The sequence below is a fragment of the Aulonocara sp. 'chitande type north' Nkhata Bay genome, linkage group LG3, assembly GCF_057382095.1.
Source record: "Aulonocara sp. 'chitande type north' Nkhata Bay isolate Kocher_YH1m ecotype deep benthic linkage group LG3, A_spYH_male_GT1.1, whole genome shotgun sequence".
Classification (NCBI taxonomy): Eukaryota; Metazoa; Chordata; class Actinopteri; order Cichliformes; family Cichlidae; genus Aulonocara; species Aulonocara sp. 'chitande type north' Nkhata Bay.
Window position 1 is genome coordinate 47,627,740 of NC_141346.1, and position 19,991 is coordinate 47,647,730.

The 19,991-nt window shown below is 41.9% G+C and overlaps 2 protein-coding genes across 5 annotated transcripts in view; both read right to left on the reverse strand.

Moving 5' to 3' along the window:
* Positions 1-953: 953 nt before the first annotated feature.
* LOC147335913 (NACHT, LRR and PYD domains-containing protein 3-like) lies at positions 954-5,804 on the reverse strand. The gene is made up of 7 exons (XM_086283915.1): positions 5,556-5,804; positions 4,833-5,473; positions 2,074-3,793; positions 1,852-1,935; positions 1,680-1,763; positions 1,385-1,462; positions 954-1,293 (listed from the first exon to the last, which is right to left on the reverse strand). The coding sequence occupies exons 2-7, from the start codon at positions 5,122-5,124 to the stop codon at positions 975-977; spliced, it is 2,577 nt and encodes an 858-aa protein (XP_086140041.1). The 5' UTR covers positions 5,125-5,473; positions 5,556-5,804; the 3' UTR covers positions 954-974.
* A 215-nt stretch (positions 5,805-6,019) lies between these two features.
* Positions 6,020-19,991, reverse strand: part of LOC147335914 (ADAMTS-like protein 1) — a 104,033-nt gene continuing 90,061 nt past the window's right edge. The window contains exons 15-26 of one of the 4 annotated variants that reach the window (XM_086283893.1): positions 19,066-19,385; positions 17,339-17,468; positions 15,119-15,329; positions 14,840-15,019; positions 14,569-14,722; positions 13,405-14,398; positions 13,156-13,283; positions 9,889-10,009; positions 9,512-9,716; positions 9,261-9,370; positions 8,891-9,111; positions 6,020-8,038 (exon numbers count right to left, since the gene is read on the reverse strand). In XM_086283893.1, the coding sequence (XP_086140019.1) occupies positions 7,932-8,038; positions 8,891-9,111; positions 9,261-9,370; positions 9,512-9,716; positions 9,889-10,009; positions 13,156-13,283; positions 13,405-14,398; positions 14,569-14,722; positions 14,840-15,019; positions 15,119-15,329; positions 17,339-17,468; positions 19,066-19,385 (2,881 nt within the window). In that variant the 3' untranslated portion in view covers positions 6,020-7,931. Of the gene's footprint in view, positions 8,042-8,890; positions 9,112-9,260; positions 9,371-9,511; positions 9,717-9,888; positions 10,010-13,155; positions 13,284-13,404; positions 14,399-14,568; positions 14,723-14,839; positions 15,020-15,118; positions 15,330-17,338; positions 17,469-19,065; positions 19,386-19,991 lie in introns of those variants that run through there. The other 3 variants (XM_086283884.1, XM_086283902.1, XR_015127265.1) reach the window with 3 other exon arrangements.

Consider the following 19,991-nt stretch of genomic DNA (forward strand, 5'->3'; position numbering starts at 1 on the left):
TTTTTTTCCCCACCTATCCATGTGGACCACAAAAACCACTTTTCAACTGTCTGTGAAGGTCCTCAGTCATCCAGGTCATTGTTGTCTAAGGAGCTTGGAAAGAAAAGCGTTTGGACCCCAAGAGGGAAAATCGACCCCCTAATCATCCTCCTTGGCTGATTGTGACCTACACCCGTTTTCACTCCTTGGCTTGTGTGATTAGGTAAGAGATCATTGGGGGTTCAATGATCCTCTTTGGAGGCACACTCCCGTAGGGCTTAAATGTGAGACTCTCCACCATTTGACCTTAGAACTGAAGAAGCTTCTCGGATGAGAGGTGAAACTTCTTCAAGCAACTTAAAGAAGTCCAGACGCTTTTCTTTCCAAGCACCTTAGCCTGCTCTTGCAACTGCTTTAATGGCATAGGGAATATTTTCTTGACATACACACTGAGGCTCATTGGTAATTATGACTCCAGTGCACTCACATAGCTGGCTCATGTCAAAAATCTCAGATCTTGTCAAACTGGTTTCTTGAACATGACAATGAGTCTACTGTACTCAAATGACACCCACAGTCACCAGATCTCAATCCAACAGAGCACTTTTGGCAGAATGGGTACATCATGGATGTACAGCCAACAAATCTGCAGCAACCGTGTGATGCTATCATGTCAACACGGACCAAAAATCTCTGGGGAATGTAATGAAGTGTAAACTACCATTTATAATGACCCTATACTTCTGGATGTCATAATTCTCTACTGTGAAAACAGAAGTAAAGAAATTACTTCTGTGATTGATGAAACTGATATGATTTCCCTTTATCCATTTTGAGACTTGTTTGCAGGGGAGGGAGAGGTATATTGCTTTTTAAAAATTATTTTTATGATTATTACAGTTATTATATTATTATTATTACTGTCTTCAAAAAAACAATCACAATGCAAACCAACAATTTATTAACAGCTTGTAACATAAGGGCAGTGTTTTTCATCATAGCTCCAAAAAGCTGTCAAACTTTTTGAGCTTCTTGCACATGTCCTCCTCGGTACAGCTCTCAATTCTGCTCTTGATGAGCTGTGAAAGTTGACTGTAGAAGGTCTTCGTCCACTGAGCTTCGAAGTGGTGGGTCGATATGTTGCACACTTTGTGAAGTACCATCAGCAACTTCTCATTGCTGCTGACCTCACACCTTTTAAAAACCCATTTCTGCCACTCTGCCCACGAAGCATCGTCTGTGAAATTCACAGTGATGCTGGCCTTGGTCTGCATGCACTCTGGCTCTCTGTCAGTCAGGTCATTCCATATCGCCCTATAGGAAGAGGGAAAGGGGATAAGCTCTAGGAAAATACAAATTAGTGAGGTATTGTTTTGAATTATTTGATTCAAAATTCAATACTCACACAACGTTTTTCAGAGGATCTGGGATCAAGTCGCTTAATGACAGCAGACCTCTGTAACTCACTCGGTTGCCTTCCATCCTGTTCCATCACAGGGGGAACAATAAAGGTTTTTCATATTTACATAAAAAAGCCTTTAAATATAAGCGTAGTTTAATACAACATAGGTGTAATCTATGACCTTTTAAAAACTCTTAAATCAAACCGTCACAGTCATCCTCGACACTGGAAAACTCCCATTTCCTCAAACATCAGCATCATGTGCCAGGATAATAAAACAACTCAAAAAGTTTCTTACCACAACTCCTGAAGCTTTTTTTTAACCCCTATTGCACAAGCAAGGACCAGAAGCTCGTCATCACTAATGTTTGTCCACCCAAGTCTAAGAGGAACAGAAAGGGTGACATCATCTGGATGATTCTTTGTCATACATTGTTCCAAAAATGTGGTAAAACTAACTAACACCTTACCCGAGGTACACAATATTCTCCGATTCCTTCAACACATCAGCAATGACCTGTACTGCTTCCATATCCAGGTTGTTTTCTCCAAGCCTTAAACATGAGATGGAGCAGTAAATACATATTGTGCAAGCACTTTCCATATGTGGCGCTCCATAAGCAATTGATAAGGTTGCAACCACATGGAAGGGTCTATCAAAGCTTGGAAACAGAATTTTACCTGAAACTCACCAAAGACTCTCACATCTACCCAAAAGATGTTGAATATCTCTTAGTGTATCACAGCTTATTCCAGTCCCAGTAAGATCCAGCTCTGATATTTTACCCTCGGTGAGGTTTAGGAAATACTTGATAGCATTGTAGTCCATTTGAGATAGCGTTTCATCGCTAACATTAACTCTTAGCATCTTTGGTTGCACATCAAGTGCTAACGAGGGGTCCTGTTGCTCAAACAAGCAATGCAAATGGTTTAGGATGTGGGCTCCACTTTCACAGAGAGCTCTCAGTTCTCTGATGATTTTCTCACGATATGCGTTCGCTTTTTCTTTGTGGCAGCAAATCCCCACCTGCCTAGATAGAAGACTGGCATTGCGCTCAGAGAGGATTCCAGAGAGGAAGCGGCTGAAAAGGTCCAAGTGTCCACTGTTGGATACATCTCTGGGACATGATGTGCGCTCAAGTGCGTCAGGCAAAGGGTGATCCGTCACCGCACAGTAAACTGCAGCAAAGAACTCTTGAATAGTAAGATGAGCAAATGAATAGACCTCTTCAGTGAACCCAGGTTCTTCTGCAATTGTCTTGTCGAGGAAAGCACTAACGAGGCTGGACCCTTCTAACGCTGCCACCTCTCGGTCGCTGCTATAAAATAATGTTTGATGCTCCAGTAGGTTTTTGAAGGCAAGTCGACCCAGCTTTAAAACAGTATCAGACAGCTGCTGGATGGCCCCCGCTCTTTGGTCTTGAAGACATGTTTCAGCTCTCGCTTGGGTGTGAGATCGAAGCAAAGCCACCAAGTACTGCACGTAAATATCCGTCATGGTCTTTGGGCTTCCCCCACAAAGATCTTTGCTCTCTTTGAGGATGCAGCAGACAATGTAGCAAAATGCAGGTATGTAGCACAGTGTCAGCATTAGTTCGTTTGCAGATACCACTGAAAACATGCGGTCAGCAAGGGTCCTGTCCTGGAAGTAACGAAAAAAGAAGTCTTGAACTTCGGCCAAGGAGAACCCTGCAATGAGCACAAAGCGGTCAATGCAGCCCACAGGGATGTAGCTGATAGCTGCAGGCCGACTTGTGAGCAACACAGAAGCATTTGGTAGTAGTTCACCCTGCATCAAGCTTCCAATAACCTCCATAACCTCTGCATCTTCATCTGGTTCAGTTACAAAAGAGTCTACGTCGCAGCTCCTGTAGTGTCTGAACTCATCAAAGCCATCCAGGATGATCAGCAGTTTGTTGTCATTTGCCAAGATGTTATCCAGTTCTTTAGCAAGGTGCCTGTTTTTGCGCAAGATCAACTCTCGTAAACTTGTGGGCTCGTCAATCAGATTCAAGTCTCTGAAGGTCATGTGTATGATGAAGTCAAAGGCAAGGTGGTCCTTGTTTCCCCCAAAATCAAACAACATCTTTTGCACCAGGATAGTTTTTCCGATTCCAGCCACCCCCGATACCAGAACCTTCCTGACTGGACGAACTGCCTTTGCACATGAGAACAGTTCAGCTGGTGTGATTTTCTCATGCACTGCTGACTTCTGCTGACACAGTCGCTTCTGTCCAAAGGTCAGCACTTCATGCCTTTTATTTTCTAATCCCTGGTGTCCGTCAACTAAGAGAAGATTGACATAATGTTCGGAAAACTGAATTTTCTCTCCGTGCCGGGTGTTGTAGAAAAGCATGCTCTCACTCCTGCGCCTCAGGACTTCTTTGTGTTTTTGTTTCGCTTTGCTGTACTCTGTAGAAGAAAAGAAGCTCAGTATAATTTTCCACTTCCACTCATATGTACTTGTATAGCTGGAAAAAATATATACAGGTATATAGGATGAGGACAGGATACATTTCAGTACAGTGCTTGACTAGACTGTACTTGCGGTATAAATTACCATTCTGTTTCCCCCTTTCAGACACACCCCTGCCAACTAAAGTTAAGAGAAAACCTTATCTTGAACTGACCAACGGTAGTGTAGCTTGTGTAGTTAGTGTGCAGTGTTGTTGATAGTTTTGTGTTGTGTGTCAGAACAATGAGGCGACTGCTGTCTCCAGGTTAGAAACAGGAGTGATACACCTGCTGCTGTCAGACCTGCAGGTATTAGGCTGTGATGTTCTCCTTTATAATGGACAGAAATTATTTCTTTGGAGTGGCACAAATAATTTGTGAGGCATCTTCTTGAATGCAGAACAGCTGATTGTTCTGTAAATAGTTTGAAAGGGTTATTTAAAAACTCAAGGTAAAAGGTAAATGGATGCAAATGAATTTGTTGTTTGCAAAACTTGGGCATAGGATTTATATTTGTATTTAAAGTTATGAAATATGATTTATTAAACATGTTTGTTTTTGTTACAGTAAAAAAATAGAACTTTTTCTACTCTGATTTTGTTTTTTGATGATTTTAGATCAATTGTGTTAGTACAGTATGTCAAAATGAAAACATAACTGTAAATTCAGACACGTGAGGTTGTGCTGAAAAGAATGATACCAAACAAGGCAAATAAACAGTTTTTAAAGGTGAAATGTGGAGGGAAAATCACAAGTAGTTAAAAATGGCCAATTATACCCTGGATCCCCAGGGGGTTAAACTTTTTTTTTTTTTTTAAAGTAACGCAATAGTTACTTTTCAAGTAATTAATTACTTTTAGAATCTTGTAACTCAGTTACTAACTCAGTTATTTTTTTGAAGTAGTAACTAGTAACTATAATTAATTACTTTTTCAAAGTAACTTGCCCAACACTGCTGATCAATGACATTCCTGTGGCTAAAATTGAAAATGCATACCTCTGGACTGAGGTGGATCCGCTTCTTTGCAGTACTGATAGTGACTTTTAACATTAAGAAAAATCCTGGCCGCTTCCTCGCCTTTGCACTCCAGGATATCCAGCACCTTTCTCACTCTCATCCGGGGACCCAGCTGACATAACACTTCCTCGCGATCATCTCGAGTGAACACTTCCCGGCACACTAGGAATTCTACCAGAGAGTCGACCTGTCCTTCTAGTTCATCCACAAGAGAAACTCGCAGCACCCTCACTGCTGTCAAACAGGAATGATGAAAACCCTTTTCCACCATAATTTAATGTAAAACAGTCCTGAGAATGAATCAAAAAATGACGTGGTTATATAGTCAGATCATGGCAAGAATTTCCTCCTTTTGACGCCAACAGGGATCTTGTGAACTGCTGTTCCTCTCCCCAAGTTGAGAAACAGAGAGAGACAAGTTTATATCAGATATAAAAAGGGAAGTGTCACGGTTGTTAAAGAGTGGACTCAGGCGCGGAGCTCAGAAATAATGACAGTGCATTTATTCACAGTGTAGCAAGGTGACAACAGTTCAAATGTGCAACAATGGTGATAGTGCGTGGTAGTGCCCGTCTCTCCTCCAAGTGCTTCCTTTGTGTCCGTAAATCCTCCGTCAATCCCTGGGTGAACACACACACGACAGCAAAATGAGTACGAAGATCAGACAGTACTTCAATAACATTAGCGACTCGAAAACACTACCAGGCTTAGTGCAATACTCCAGCGCTGTCTGTCGCTCAGCCACACCATTAAGTAGCCCTGCTGAAGATGTTTTTTTGTTTGTTTGTTTTTCTGCTGAAGATGGTAGTTGATTGGCAGCAGCTGGTGGATTGACTGCAGGTGCGGCATCTCCGGGCGACAGCACTTCTGGGTCGGAGGTAGCCTGTTGCTAGGTTACCCCCTAACACATCATAGCGGAGCCGGAGGGGAAGACAGGGCGATAGGAGAGACACATACACACGCACACAAATATACACACTGGCAGGTCGACCGGTTAGGGCGCCTTCAGATCCTGACAGGAAGTGTCCCTTTTCATGATGACAGCACTACTATATGTTGAAATTCCTGCTCTTGTTATTTGTAATACAGACATCAATGTCGATTTGTTAATGTTGATCTCTGACTCCATAATATGGACTTTCCCATGGAAAAAAAAATATATATATATAGAAGAAAGAAGAGCAATCACAACAACCAGATTATAAAAAGGAATGTATTTGGTTTTATTTAACGATAGGGAGCAACACATCAAGTCACCAGCAGGGGGTCCCCATCGCATGCACATCAACTACCATCAGCCGCAAGGAGAGACCCACCCCTGTAATATTTACAGAAACTTTGCTCAGGGACACACATGGAAATAAATAGTTTAAATGACAAATATCTACATAACTTAAGAAAATGACATGTGATACAATATTTTCCTCTTGTGATATCACATAACCACACCTCAGCGTAGGGCCAAGTAGTCTTCAGCTAAAGCTGGGTTGCACCTGATGACAGTGAAGCTCTGTGGAACCCAGGACGCAGAGACCAAGTCCATTACTAATGTGTCCACACGACACATTAGTAATGATCACTGCAAAGCTTCCCATCATACATTCACAGACATGTAAATATGACACTGTGACACATGGCGGACTGGATGAACTTTATCAGATCTGCGTGTGAGCGTGTGTAACTTCACAGAGTGGTTAAAGGGACACGTTTGGCAAATATCTTTTCAAGAAATATCACAAAACAAAAATACTGAAACAATGCAACTTTACAAACTACGTAAAAAGAAAGAAAGAAATTAACTCTGCAAGCCATGTTTTTAACAAAGACTTGGATGAGTTCTGAGTGCAAAATCCTTTTTTTCCCAAAACATTATTTGCTTCAGTCGTACACCTCCTATAGTGCAACCCATGCAAAAAAAATAAAATAAAATTGAGTCTTACCCTCTAAAAACTGCAATCGGACTCCCTTGCTGCTTTGAAAGACCAGTTATTATGGTCAACATGTGCTAAATCTATTCATGCCCAAAATGTTGGCTTTAATTTGATTAAATGTAAACTTTCCGTGTAATTTTGTAACATAAGTACATGTAAAATGATAAACTTAATGTAATCTGGTCAAATTCAAGTTACTTGATATATGGTATACATTCAGTTTACACCGACCACATTTCCCTTACTGATTAATTATTTGAATAAATAAACCTTTGATTTTATGCATTTTTGTTGCATTTTGCTTAAAATTAATATTTTATGTTTATGAAAACTTTTTTCCAAGTGTGGCTGGTACTAAATGTGTCCCAGTTATTTAATACTAGGCTTTATTTTGTCATCGTTCTCACTTAAGCAGCATCAAGCTGGTTTTCAGTTTTCCACCCCTTTTTAACCCATTGCTACGTTCATAAAAGCTCACTTAGCATCAAAATCCTAGCAGTAAAGACAAACACAGAGCTATCCAGTGGTTATCACAAGCTTGGCGTTTACCCAGAATTCCTTGGTATGAAGTCAGTCATCTATTTAGGCCGATTATTAACATCGCATTACTTCGTAAATTTGAATGCAATCATATAAACTTAATTTGGCGTGGAGTGATTGTGTTTCAGAGGAACATGATAGTGATCTTCCGTTTGCTCAGGAACCTGAAACTGAAGATTACGTTGCTCAGATTTTGTTAATGTGGACATGACCGTAATCACGGCTTTTAAGGCTTTAGTTCCCCTTTATGAAACCGCAGAGTTCCTACTGCTCACACTGGAAATATATCTACTGTTTGGGACACAAAAGCTGTTTGTACGAACTTCAGATTTAAATTAAAAATAAAGAAGTAAAACCAAAGCCTTCATTAACAGACGTGGTTTCCTCTCGTAGCAATAATTTTGAATTCAAACCCACGTATGGTATCTTAAAAGTCGATTTTAGTCACTTTTGGGTATGACAAACAAACATTCCTCCGCACTCGGGAATCCAGGAGCGATCGTTGAAGACATTGGAGGGTGTTGGGATAGGCATAGAGGTTCCTTGACTTCCGTGACACCTTCCCTGACCTTTCCAGATTTTTCACCAACGTTCTCACTTCTCCGTTTCAGGTGTTTCGGCAGGAGAAACAGCAGCGGCTCTTAAACTGGGGCAGCAGGCAAAGCTCCAGCTGCTGCACCTTCTCACAGTACCTCGTGCTGTCCCGGCACTCTCCTGCTGGAATATACAGAGGATACGTTTTACTATGCACAGTCGCGGCTGTGGGCTGTAGTGCTTAGCTATGGATATATTGTTGGAAATTTCAGGTCCAGTGCTCTAATTCGTAAACATTTGGCAATCTTTCTCTCACTGTGGTCTGTGGCTTTTTCTAATTAACCGGCACATTGTTTCTGGAAATACCTGACACAGCAGAGGCTTTTGTTGGTTTTTTAAGGCAATTTTTCAGCACTTTAAGCACCGCGGGCAAAGTTTCCTTCACCAGTTTTGTAATGGGGTGCCAACAGACAAGTTAGAGACAGATACTGCCAAGTCTCATCATATGAAACCACAGCTATGTTTATTATGCGCTGGGCTCAAGTGCAAACACAACTAGATTGTCTTTTCATCTTTTGTTTTGTTTTTTAGTTGAAATGAAGGTAGAGTGTGAGCAACTGCATTTAACTAAAACCACTGCAACAATTTTGTGTTGCTAGAAAACAAAGTTTGACCCATCAGGCGTTATTGGTGTGATTCTTTAATAAGGCAAAGATGTCAATGTGATCAAAAACATGCAATAAGAGGATTCAGTGACTGCCTATGAAGGCACTGTATGGTGTTCTGCTTTTGCAAGCAGGCTCACGGAGCATTTCAGTTGCACTTCTCATTGTAAAATCTATTCTGAACTTCCTAAATTTCTGCCTTCTAGAATTTCTTCCCCTCAAAAGAAGAAAATCATAAAGTTGCAATTAAAAAAAATAACCCAAACATTTTTAAGCAATAGAAACTAAAATAAAATTCGCAAAAACCCACAATATGTTGTACATTTATTTATGACTCACACTTGACATTACTGTAACTTTTTCTCACCTCTGCCGCAGGATAAAATGTTACATCGCTGCCAGCTGGCAGGCCGAGGCCTCCACGTGCAGTGACGGTCTCGGAAGGCCTTGCTGGTCCGAAGGTGGACGCAGGTCACCTGGCGTGATTGGAAACCGTGCCGTCCGCACGTGGCGGTGCACTGTGTCCAAGGCCCCACGAGCCACTGAAGTGCACAAGCCTCAGCGGTGCAATTCCTCAAAGAGCTTGGCCTAAAATATGAACATACCTGAAATAGTATTCTGCTGAATAGCCTTTTTTTTCCTTTGTAATATGAACCATAACTGGATTTTTAAAATGTCTATCGATAGCACATATCACCAACAGTATTAAACATTCTTAATCTTATTCCCATCTTTACCTGTGGAGCCCAGTGCACATCCTGTGGGGGACTCTGGTACCATTGGGGTCTTGGCAGTAGACATGGCGGTGCTGTGTGGCCAAACTGGGACCCACACACCTGCCATGACACTGGAAGAGGAGAATTCATCAGATTTCCTAGCTATCATTACAAAAATATTTTCTTGCTAGGGGAAGGTTTTGAGTCTAAACTGTGTTTTTATGATAAAACCTTGTGAAAACAAGCTTGTGCACAATAATATCTTGGCTCACCGGCCCCCAGGAGGTTGTGGCCCATCTTGCACAGGGAAGGAGGTTGCACGGCCTTGCATCAGAGGGTTTCCTTCCTGCTCCAAGGCAATTTGGACTCTCTACCTCTTCTGACCTGCCCTCGGGACCCTTCATGCAGCGCACAATTCTAGTCTGGGCTCCACCACCGCAAGTGGCTGAGCATGGGGACCAAGCATCAACTCGCCACCTAATAAAACAAGAGGAAAAGTCAAGTAGATATTAGATGTTTCAGGCCAAAAAATCTTTTCAGATACTCAACAAATGCAGTGAGTAAACGGAGGATTTCTGTTCTTACTGTAAATATTAAACTCAGTGTTTAACATCACTAATAGCACTCCACATGTAGAGCAGCAGCATACCTGAAGAGGCAGGCTTGTCCTTGGCACAGCTCGGCCGACCGACTGCCATTCCTCCTCTCAGAACAAGCCGGTCCATTTGCTCCCACACTGTTGCCTTGGACACAGATTCTTCCTTTGCCACCTGAAAATAACATAAAATATAAAATAAAATGAGAATGGTGTGTTCACCAACCTCATCAGTTGATGCACCAGGATTTAAAGAAAAACATTACCACACAGCTTCATGACAAAACAGTCTTCCTAAAATATTTGAAAGTCATTCCATGTATTTTGGATTGCATTTCCTTTTCTTCAAATACTCTGACCTTAAAATGCCCAAGAGTATAGTCATTACATTGCTTTTAACCGACTCTGAATTCAAATATAACAAAATACAGTCAGGGCATTTTTCAGCCCTTTAAAGACTCCTTATCCTTTCTATTTAGATTAGCTGAATATGGTATGTTAAGTTAATCTTCTTTGAAACATTGCCTGGAACCTCTAATTGTTGCCGTATGGAGAGGAAGCGTACTATAGGATCAGGAAACGCACAGTGGCGGCGCTTTGATGAGAATGTGGCTGATCATGCCGAAGAGATGAAGGACAGCGTAGCTCAGAGGTGACCGGAGCTCTGTGTGATGCCCCGGACATTCCTCTGTCAATGACTCAGCCACATGAGCCACTGGGATAAGTAAGAGCTTACTGAATATCTGTGTCTGCGGTTACTCTTGAGTTTGTGTGTTTCTACGCTGGATGGACGCATGCTTTCCCAGAACCTCGAAGCCTAAACCACAAAGAACAACACAAATTACTATAAACTGGACTATTCAAAGAAGCATTAGGACAAACTCAACTCGACATTGGGTCCATACAAACTTGATCAATTTTAAGTATTTCTAACATACTTTTCTCAAAAGTCATAGTGATGTTTTTAGTATCTATATACTGCAAAATATCTCTGAAACCTCATTGCAGTTAGCAGCTAAAAGTCTGGCTCCACCTACATTACACAAAGATTTACATGTGGCATTTTTTATCTAGCTTTTAGCAAGAAAACACAAAGGGTAATTCTGCAAAATGTTTAACCTCAACCAACTTTCTTTACTAACAACTTCCTATTTCTAATTCTTGGAGTGTAATAGAGTAACAGCATGATTCACATTTCAAAACAGGCTTTGCTTATCTTATCCATCGCTGCAGCCCCTCAGTTTGTTCTCTGTTTGTTTTCCTGCTCAGACCTTTTAGCACCAATCTGGCAACCATGGGTCGCTGTGAAATCAACTACTGAAGGCTGATTCACACAGAACCCAGAGAGTGGTCCACATAGTGTTTGCTGGAGGTTGCTGGCAGTCACGCAGGGGCGTAATTTCCAGGGGAGGTAGGGGGGTTATGACCCCCCCCCAATAATCAGACGCAACCAATATAACCCCCCCTAATAAAATTATGAATTATCTTGCATAAATAGGCTGTTGATTTTCTTTACTCATTTCAAGTATTACCAGCAAAATAGTTGCATGTTTAATCATCTGGGAATTTACCCAGATTTATTTAGACAGAGATTTTGACACCCCCCCCCCCCCCCCCCCCCCAATGTTCAGCACAAAGTTACGCCGATGCAGTCACTAGCAGGAAATTGGTCGCAAAATGGTATACGGAGCTGCGATTGCTTAGGTTGCAAAGAGGTTGCCACAGTCGCCCATATTTTGCATGGAAGATGCGGACCTGTTTGCAAGCACTAGCAAGCTACTCTCCAAGCAGTAGTCAATGTGTGAAAAGAACAATATAGACTGGAAATGGAGACCGTTCACCTTGAAAGCAAAAGTCCCATCTTCTTAAATGTGTTGGTTTTAATGGGAAGGTCCAATTCACTTTGAATGTTCTCCAGTTCTTGTGTGCATCACACTTTTCACAGTTTCACTACTGCTTGGAGAGCAGTTTGCTGGTGCTCAGCATGTTTAATGCAAACTATGGGCAATCGTGACAATCTGCGATCAAAGAAATCCCAAAGATGTTTTTGGTCCAGTGCCTGCTTTGAATTTCACTCAACATCACCTAGCAACCGGTCAGAGAATTCATATTATTTTTTATCAGGCAACTGATGGTTGTCAGCAGAGATGGGCAGTAACGCGTTACTGTAATCTGATTACTTTTTAAAGTAACGAGTAAAGTAAGGGATTACTATTGCAAAAACGGTAATTAGATTACCGTTACTTTCCCGTAGGAACGCTGCGTTACTGCGTTACTAAAACCGTGATTTTTTTGCGAGAATGTCTCACGACAGTGACGTAGGCAAGTGCGTTCGTGACAACAGCTGTGTGCAGATCAACGATGGATCACATATCGATTGTGGGAGAGAGTATGAGCGTGCAGCGTGTAAAGCGTGGAAGTACTGACCTTACTTTGAGTTTGATTCCATAAAAAGTGACAAAAACATTAGCGTCCATCGTGCGTGGGAAGAAAACTTCTTTTTACAACGAAAAAAAACCCTAAACTTCCAAGCAAGCACCGAGTGCGCAACGACGTAATGGGAAACTCACAGAGAAACCCGCGGATTCTTCAACTGACCGCGGCACACCTGCACCAGGGTAAACCTCCGCCTACTCTACTCCTGCTTTACAGGTGAAAATAGAGCAAAAGGACCACTGAGTCTTTGATGTTATTTATTTTCTGCTGTGTTTTACTTGCATCTATTTGAAAGAGTGAGTGTAAACACAAAAAAATATTTTATTTTATGTGCTGGAATGTGCAGAAAATAGGTTTAAATGTTAAACTAATTTCTTAAAGTCGGAGAATGTTGCATATAATTAAATTTTTGCTTGATGCATAAAGTTAAAAGATTAAAACTGATAAAACAAGTTAAAAAAAGAGAGACTTTTTCATTTGATTACATTTTGTATGATGGATTATGCAGAAAAAGTAGAATTGGGCTGAAAGATCTATCGCTTTATCACCTCTTCAGGTTGTAAATCGTGTTTTTAAAAAGTAACTAAGTAACTAAGTAACTAAGTAATTAATTACTTTTGAAAATAAGTAATCAGTAAAGTAACGGGATTACTTTTTGGGGGAAGTAATCGGTAATTAGTTACTGATTACTTTTTTCAAGTAACTTGACCAACACTGGTTGTCAGATATCTGATGACTAGTCTCTAAGCCTGTGTGACTGAGAACCTTAGCTGCCTTCTACTCGCTTCAAGGCCACTTTCAAAACATCTCAAAGCAGAAGCTTGAACCACAAGAAGGTGGAGCTTCTGTACAAACCATTGAAACTTACGGATCTATAAACCTTACCAGTAATTTGCACAGAAGATGAAAGAGATGTCCTTCCAAAACGGTTTCTGGCAGTGCAGGTGTACAAACCCTCATCCCCTTTGCTTGGGTACTGGATCCTCAGTGATCCTGTAGGCAACAGGCCTACTCTGCCAACACAAAGACAAGCAATCTATGAAGCCTTATCCAGGTCTTTGATATAATCATAAAAAAGCCACAGGCAGCCATGTCATTTTCACAAAAAGTCCTTACTTCAAGGTTAGTTCTTACCTGCTACTGTAGCGCAACTCTTTCCCATTCTTCGACCATGTCACAGATGGGTCAGGATTTCCTACTGCTTCACACTTCAACACTAAACTAACAACTGGTTTCTGCAGGAAAACTGGCATTCCCACATAAACTATCATTTCAGATTGTGGCCCCTCTCCAATCTTTTTCGAACGTTGAATTATCAGCGGGTTTCTTGGTCTGGCTGTGTGGACTTTAGTGTTTGGTTTATAATGGAGTGGCTCTTGCGTGGAAGATTCAGCACTTTCTGGAGGGTGAAGAGTCGACTCATTAGTTTCACCCTGTGCCACAGTGAGCTCACTAAGCAGTTGTGCGATAAGTTGTTCCTCCCGTAGTCCTCCAAGGTCTTCGGCAACGTTTTTCATGATCTCCTCTAGCCTGCGTGTGTCGGCAACGAGGACCTCTGGGATGTAAATTTCTGACCCTTCATCCTCCAGGGTAGAACTGTTCTTTTCACTCGCAGGTGATTTGTCAGCGATGTATTTTTCATCTCGAATGGATTCTTTATGATTAAGCAAATGCTCAATAATTGCATCATATCGGTTGAGGGAGCTGTGAAGCTCCTGAAATCTTTCTTGAGCTGAGATTGCATCCGGTCGCCCAACCTTTTGTCGTCTGAGCATTGACTCTGCTACAGACAGCTTTTGCTTGCTGCCAATGATCTGTAAGACTAAATGTTCTTGTGCCTCACCTGCGACACATGTATATATCCCAGCATCAGATGCACGAACCTGATGGATCTTCACATATCCTAGTGACGTTATGGAGAGGTGTGGTAGGTTGATCAGGGGCTTCCCTTCCTTCAACCAGTGGATTTGGCCCTTACGGAAGTGGCGGGTTGGGCAGCGAAGGACCACAGTTGTCCAAGGCAGGATGTACGCATAACCACCAATGCCCAGGTGAACCTTTTTGCCTTTACGCCACTGGATATAAACTTTTCTCTGAGCCAGTATGGTGGCATCAGGCTTGACAGAGTCTGTAATTAAGAGGACAGGTTAATGCTTGCTTGTTGGCTCAAATATCTGTACTTTTGGACATACAAAACTTTGCATTTAAGGAACCAAAAGAAAAGGGAGCTAACTCCCTTTTCTTTTGGTTCTATGCAGTATAACTTACATAAACACAGCCAAATAAAGAGTATCTTACTTTCACAGGGCTTGAAGAAGCATGGTCGGATTCTGTTGAGACGAGCCAGCAGGGAACAGTTCTTAGGGTCTGCTGTCAAATACCTTCCATTCACCTCTTTCTTCCTGCAAACAGCTTGGAGGGTCTGAATACCATTTCCACATGTCACTGAACACTGGAAAAACAAGAGAAATGTATTAAAATAAACAAAACCTGCAAAGTACCAGTTTTAACATGTCCATTTGAACAACAGCAATATGGCAGGATGGTCTCTGGCTGAAAGGTAGGCTACCTGGGACCAGCTAGTTGTGACCCACTCAGGTGGGCATTCCTGCTCACCACAGGGCTGCTGGCTTGTAGGACTCTTAGTAGGGCAAAACGTGTCAGGTAGCTCCAGAATGCTGCCATCAGCCAACCGTTGCTTGCATAGTACCTGCCTCCTCTGAACCCCACCACCGCAACTTTGGGAGCACTGGGTGCAAAAACACGCAGAGATTAAATCAGTCACATGCGCTTGATTCCCAATCGTCAAACACTTGCAGTGGTAAACTTTATAGATGATGTCCTTTACCTGTCCCCAGTCATGCGTGTCCCACATAGGAGGGCAGTCAAAGCGGTTGCAGGCTTGGAGAGGACTGGGCTTGGGGTTCTGACAGTCTTCGTCCCTCAAAACTAAAGTGTGATTGCTGTCACGAGAGGGCCGGTGTGTGCACCCCACAGTGCGAATCATCAGACCTACCCCACATGTAGCTGAGCAGGAGCTCCACTCTCCAGTTTCCCACCTGTTAGAACAATGTTTATTGTGCTCATTATGGCAAATCTACAGTACACTGCACACATGAAATTTCCCACTCGTGGGACTAATAAAGGTATCTTATCTTATCTTATCTATACTTCATAGCACTGTAAATAGTACTGTACATATATCTCTTGATCCAGTGAGAGAACACCTTAGCAGTCTTATGAATATGTAAAATCATGAAGGTGAATACAAGTGAAAAAGACATGAAACATAAAACCCCACACCGAGCTTCACGATATTCAAGAAATCCCTATTGCATTACTTTTTCATTTGTATTTTTCCAATGAACTACTGGAATTAATATTCATGTTGCTGCCCAACAAAATTTTAAACTGGGTTTAATCCAGCATCAAAGTTACTTTGGCAGGTTTATTCCAAATTGTGGCCAGTGTCCAAGTGGTTGCCATGCCTTTAAAGTTTTGGTTTGAAATGAGATGGCAGCAATTTCATTTTCTGCTCGACAGATTGGGTGATATTTCAAAACTACTCATATTTATTTAAGGCTCTGAGAAGAATTGGGAATGAAGCTTGCTCATGGACCGCTGCTTTACTCAAAGCTAAATCCTATGGCTGTTTTCCTTTCAGGGGGAACACTATCCAAAGAGTGTAGCTTAATATGGGATGGTGAGGAGGCCTCAGGGAGGGAGAAAAGGGCCAAAGGAAACAAGCCCAATACTGCATTTGTTGTGCCTAAAAACAAGACTCAAAGCCTGGAAAAACAGGCAAGGGCAGGCTGCAAGCCTCTGGGTTTTCTGACAAGAGTGTGAGGGGTAGAACACTGACAATGTGCACGGTGTTAACCTGAAACGTGTGGCCAACCACAAAGTCCACTCACCATTTAGCCACAGTTTGCTCGTGTTAAACAACATGCAGTTTTGCTGTTTGACCTTTTAGATGTTTAATCTGGACGTGCATCAATCTGGTAGGTTCACAAAAAAAATACTTATGATTTGCAATTTGAAATGTGAAATAACACTGTTTATAAACTGCTCGTATGTTGAATTGAACAAAAAAAAAGAAGAAGCTACATTTTGACTTAAACATTAACAGCACAGCTTAAACCTGTAATATCAAAAATAATTTGAGCTTGAAATGTAGCAAGCACTGAACGCTCCCCAGAGGATGATCACAGTTACTTCAATGATTCCCTTTTTTTTCTCTGGACCTACATTTTGACCTGGAGAGGGAAACGGGAAGACTGCCATTACATGTATTAACATAAGTCATGCTTGACTGCATAACATTACTTACCCACCCACAGGCTTTTCAAAAGCATCCCCTCAGGATAAACCCTACATTGTTAACCCCTCTGGTAATGTGGCGAATTTGTCAATATGACATGCAATCACTGAAGGCCATTCCTAGTTGTAAAAAGAGCTTGCCAAAAGAAATCACTTAGAAAAACAGCTGAAGCCTCCTAGATTTCCCTTTCCAAGGACAACTGAACCTCGCAGGTAAAGCTAATCACTATCAGATTCCACAAGGTTTAATTTGCTGCTTGCAGAGATACAACCATCCATCTCTGTCGTTCTGCTTTAGTATCTCTTGGACTCGAGCAGCCTTAACAGAGATTTAATTGCCCCAGTTGGTTTGAACCAAGAGGCATAACACAGCGGATTAGAAGCTTTTGAATTTTTCTCTACCAACGAACCGTCAAACTTAACCGATTCAGCTAAGAATTTATCTAGGCTCTGAAAAAGTGGTACATCAGCGTTCCACTTCTGTACTGAATATTGCACATTTTTGGATGGATGCACTCTTGGCAAGCTAAGAGAAAGCACGGCCATATTTTTTTCCTGACTTTAATTAATATTTTTCTCTTAAACGTAGCCAAACGTTTTTTTCCATCCCCCAAAAATGCATTTCCTCCCTATTTTTACTACATCCATTAATCAAATCCTTTTTAATTTTCATGCACAAACCGTTTGAAACATGTTTAAATAATAATGATGACGATAATGAGGTCTGAGTTAGGGGTTTTTATTGTACCTGGGTGGGCAGGGCTGAGTTTTGCAGTCCTGGAGGAGTCGTGGGGGTCGCCGAGAGCTCACACACAGGCTTTGGTCTGCTGCTTCTCTGGTCTGCTTGTTCAGGCAGATAACCACAGCCTCCTGCGCACCTGCGGTTAGAGAACACAGCAATGTCATGCTTGCATTTTTGCAGATGCTGTAATTAAAAAGGAAGATTTTAGGGTCCAAAATACATTAAAACACTTTGGTTGCCTCAACTTGTGGATGCACTCTCAGAGTTTTCATGCAAAGTCATATTAAAAGTAATGTAACATAACTCCCTGAGTCTGCTTCTAATGTTGGGGACAATAACAGCGAAGCAGGAACTTCAAACACCATAGCAGTGTGATGGTCCACAGGAGCACAGCCCTCAGGGTGTGCATCGGACATCTGATACCGGAGTGTAATCATCCCCGAATGGGAGTTTGTTGAGTTTGGATGAGCGCATACGCAGACACTGACAAAAGCCCACACCCGTGTGCAGAAATTAAGTTACAAACGCACACACGCAGAGATTAAGGCAAACGCACATGAGGCAGGCACGCATGCTTGCATGTGTAGGTAGGAAGATTAAAGTGGGCCTCAATGCATGTTGGCAGGATATTTAAGAAAGTGGTCTCTGTCTGGCAAAGCATTTTCCCAGTGCCTTGAGCACTGGCGACGTATGACCTCTATGCCATCCGCTATCATTTAATATGATATGACTTGCATCTGCTCGAGGCATTTACTGGCGTCAGACATCCAGTGACAATAGTTTAAGGCTGGAGCACATCACATTTGTTTTAATGAATCAGCTGGGACGTACTTAGTGGCGCTCACGGAGTTGACTTGGTCTTCAAGACTTACTGTCAAATCAAGCTACATAACAGCACTTGTCTGCTGCTGATGTATTTACTCGCAGCATAATCTACAAATCTGCTCTGCGCGTTGGAGCCACCACAGGTGTACAGCTCCAGGGTTGGCACTGTCTCTGGATCCACCAGAGTGAAAATAAAAGGATGCGTAAACAGTGAAAGCTTCAGTAGAGAGCTAAACTGAAAATCCAAGTAGTATATTTAAAGAGATGCAAAAACGCAGCACATCTCAAACACCGATAAAGGACAGAAATACTCGCAATAAACTTTTCAGTGGGTCTCGCGTCACAGCAGAAATAAACTGACACGATTCAGCACGCAGTCTTCAGAGCATTTGAACTTTTGTACCTGATGAAGACTGTGCCAAAATGCGTAGGCGTATTTCTACAGCGATATCAGCCAAAAGTAGAAGAAAAAAAAATTAAATGTGAGCATATTTGTCCCTGATTCAGTTGGAAGTAAATTTTACATATTTTTGTGAAGCATATTAGAAAATGTTTTGAGATGGATTGCTATGAAATCTGCACATGGTCCCCCACAGGATGCAGAGCTGACTTGTGAGATCTCCTGAGTTTTTCTTCCAGGGCCACGATAAGGCTAATATTTTTGGTTTTAAAGGGAAACAGCATCAGAAGGATTGCAGAAAACAGTGATCGCAGACATGCTAACATGCTGACCTAAGACTGGAGATGTGGTAAATGTTACACCTGCTAAGCGCCAGCATATTTTTATTGTCACTGGGAGGGTGTCAGCATAGCTGCAGACACGAGTTAACTTTTCAACTCCCCAAATCTACTCTTTCAACTTCTCTCTCTTTACTTTCCCATGTCAGAGAGATCAATAAAGATCATACCTCCCCCACAACTCTCTGAGCACTCAGTAAAGCCCTCGTACTCCCAGTCGTGCAGTTCCTCTCTTTGCAGTGTCCTGCCCTTCTCCTCCTCTTCCTCCACCTCTTCCACTTCTTCACTTTCTCCTGCTTCACCCAAATCTACAGAGCAGGGACTGCTGTAGCAAGGCTGGCTGGTAGCAGGTTTGACCCCCTCGCATTCATCATCTGGCACGTCCACGATTGTCTGGGAGAAAGACAGCAGCACTTGGCACTTGACCGTCCGATGCTGGGTCCCAGCACCACATGTCCTGCTGCAGGGCTGCCAGGGACCGGGGATAAAGCTGGAGAGGAGAGCAAGCAACAGATGACTCAAGTGGAAAAGTATGAAAATTTTGATAAGAACTGTTTCCAAACCAAACCTGGACTGTTTGATAGCAAATCACAGTCGATTTTTTTTTTTTTTTGTTTTGTTTTTGCTGTCTTTTTTAGTTTTCTCTGTAAACACATTGTATTCATTAGTGGCTGGGTTCTTAAACTCATTAAGCATTTATGAAATACAGTCAGTGCAGCGTGATTAATTGCACAGCTGTGAAACATTACGATCAGCTATTCTTGGATAAACAGCTTTCATGTGCATCCTTCCTCATCTTAAAAAATGGATGAGGGGAAGAAAAACTGAAAGGCCCAGAGACTGAACTATCACTCCTTCAACAGAAATCAGAGAGGGTAAAAGATCAGAAAGTGTGATACAGAAAGGAGTTTGAAAGCGCTCTTCAGATTGAACTGATTCTATAACTTTGTTGAAAATGCACACAGAAATGCTTGAACAAAAGCTCTATATGACTCAGTGAGATTAAATCAAGTGATTTAGGAGATCATTCAAAGTGGTTCTTGTGCTCATTATGTCCTTGTGAAAACTCTGGATACTCACTTATTGATATATGGAC

Coding starts and splice junctions, on each gene's coding strand:
- LOC147335913 (XM_086283915.1), bottom strand. CDS start 5,124: ATGGTGGAAAAGGGTTTTCATCATTCCTGTTTGACAGCAGTGAGGGTG. Junction 3,794..4,832: donor GGATCCACCTCAGTCCAGAG/GTATGCATTTTC, acceptor TTTCTTCTACAG/AGTACAGCAAAGCGAAACAA. Junction 1,463..1,679: donor AAAAAGCTTCAGGAGTTGTG/GTAAGAAACTTT, acceptor GTGATGGAACAG/GATGGAAGGCAACCGAGTGA.